Source organism: Rhincodon typus, chromosome 42 (assembly GCF_021869965.1).
Source record: "Rhincodon typus isolate 14 chromosome 42, sRhiTyp1.1, whole genome shotgun sequence".
NCBI lineage: Eukaryota > Metazoa > Chordata > Chondrichthyes > Orectolobiformes > Rhincodontidae > Rhincodon > Rhincodon typus.
Genome location: NC_063373.1, coordinates 1,795,452 through 1,797,328, shown reverse-complemented (window position 1 = coordinate 1,797,328; position 1,877 = coordinate 1,795,452). Strand labels below are relative to the sequence as shown.

General features: G+C 40.8%; 1 gene segment (V, D, J or C); it reads right to left on the bottom strand.

Annotated features, from left to right (window-relative positions):
- Window positions 1–1,167: 1,167 nt before the first annotated feature.
- Window positions 1,168–1,673, bottom strand: LOC109928397. The segment is given in 2 exon segments: window positions 1,168–1,547; window positions 1,624–1,673. Coding segments are annotated over 2 exon segments (426 nt in total).
- Between the last annotated feature and the right edge of the window lie 204 nt (window positions 1,674–1,877).

Sequence of the window (1,877 nt, the reverse complement as noted above, 5' to 3'; positions counted from 1 at the left end):
CCCTAGTCGTGTCGGTACAACTGTAAATATATAAATCAATTGCTGTAAAGTAGCTGAAATGAATGCTCACTAAATCTCCATCAATCTGTACCTCTGTAAGCGCCCACTGTGACACTGAATCTTCATAATTAACGCCTGCAGAAACATGGAAATAAAACAGCTTAAAAAGACAATTATAATCAATGTTAGCAAGTCTATGGCATATACTGCAGCACAGGGATATATAGACAGAGGTAATATTGCTATAGTCTTATTACCTACAAGTGAGCATTTTTATTCATCGGAGTAACGTACCAACTAAATGAGCAGCAGCAACGACAATTGAGAAAATAGTAACAGATGACACGTTTGCAGAGTGAATAGAGGGTTTGAACAAAGGCAGTTGAAAATTAATTGTTTATGCTCTTAACTGATAGTAGATTTGTAGAGAGGTTACTGAAGTTGAATTGCTTCAAGCCAGAGCTGATGATCTGTCATATGTGTCTCGTGACACAACTGGTCCATTTCTGACAGAATAACCAGGTGACAGACAAATGGCTCTTACGTCCTTTTCTTCTCTAGGCCATGACGTCAGAGATCTGGCCACATGATTACAAAGTATCAGACGGACTGAGCCATTTGGCCCTTTGAACATTCTCCTCCACTCAGTAAGATTACATTGATCCACTCACTGCCAACTTTCAGTACAATTCCCAGCTCCATTTTGTCCAGTAATATCCACTGATCCATCGACGTCGGTCGAAAAGAAAATCAATGCAAGTGCAACATCTCTTCGATGATTGCTGAATAAAATTGAAACGAACATTATCTTGAATTCTGATCACTCAGTAGTGTCAAACTCGATTTTGGTTATTGTTGAGTAAGAACTCATTTTGTTGTAATATTGGTGCCGCTATTAAATGCACTGCTCCCTGATCATGAACAATTTGTACAACCGATATAATGAGTGACTTTATATAGATCAGTAAACTATGTGAATCGCGGTAAAGATATTTTGGAACAGCTGAACTTCGTAATTTGGTTTTCAACAAATGGAGCTAATAATCCGGCTCACACATCTGATTACGTGTGTGTGTGTGTGTGTGTGTGTGTGTGTGTGTGTGTGTGTGTGTGTGTGTGTGTGTGTGTGTGTGTGTGTGTGTGTGTGTGTGTGTGTGTGTTGTAGGGTTAGAGGGAGGTGAGCTGTTGAGATCGTCTTGTTGGTTTTTGTATGGGCTGTCTGAACTTCTGTATCAGGGTGGAGCTCAGTGCACAGTGATAGACAGCAGAGTCAGAGGGAGTAGCCGCTGCTATTTTTAATGTAACTATCTTCTTTTCTTTGTCCAAAACAGCAGAAAACCTGTTGGAGAATTCTTGAGACTTGTCACCCTGTTCCTTGTTGAATCTCTTCAATAAATATCTCGGAGGTTCCCTGGGATACTGGACGTACCAGAAGAGAGTCGGAGCAGTAAACGTTGTTTGGTAACTGCAGTTCAGGCTTACATTAGCTCCTTCCTGAATCGTTTGCTCAAGTGATTCCGGGGAAACTGAATCTTGGCCGCTCGTTCCTGCAACAAAAACAATTAAGGTGTCAAAAATCTGAGCAAAACAGATGAAGTACTAACAAATTGATTCCAGACTCACTCGGTGCCATGGCCGTTATTATTACAAAAGCCCACAGAGAAATCATGACATCAAATCCGAAAGGCAACAGCACACTTCTCAAAATATGTTTACTCTTGTGATTTTATACCATTGACTAAACCCAGATCGAATACAGCCTTCGCTTCTTGGACAAATGAAGGGCGTGTTCCCTTGTTCAGATTGGTTTGTTTCACAGACATGATATCAGCTGCAGACCAACCACAGTTATTCAGACAGAAGGCAACTGACTCTCT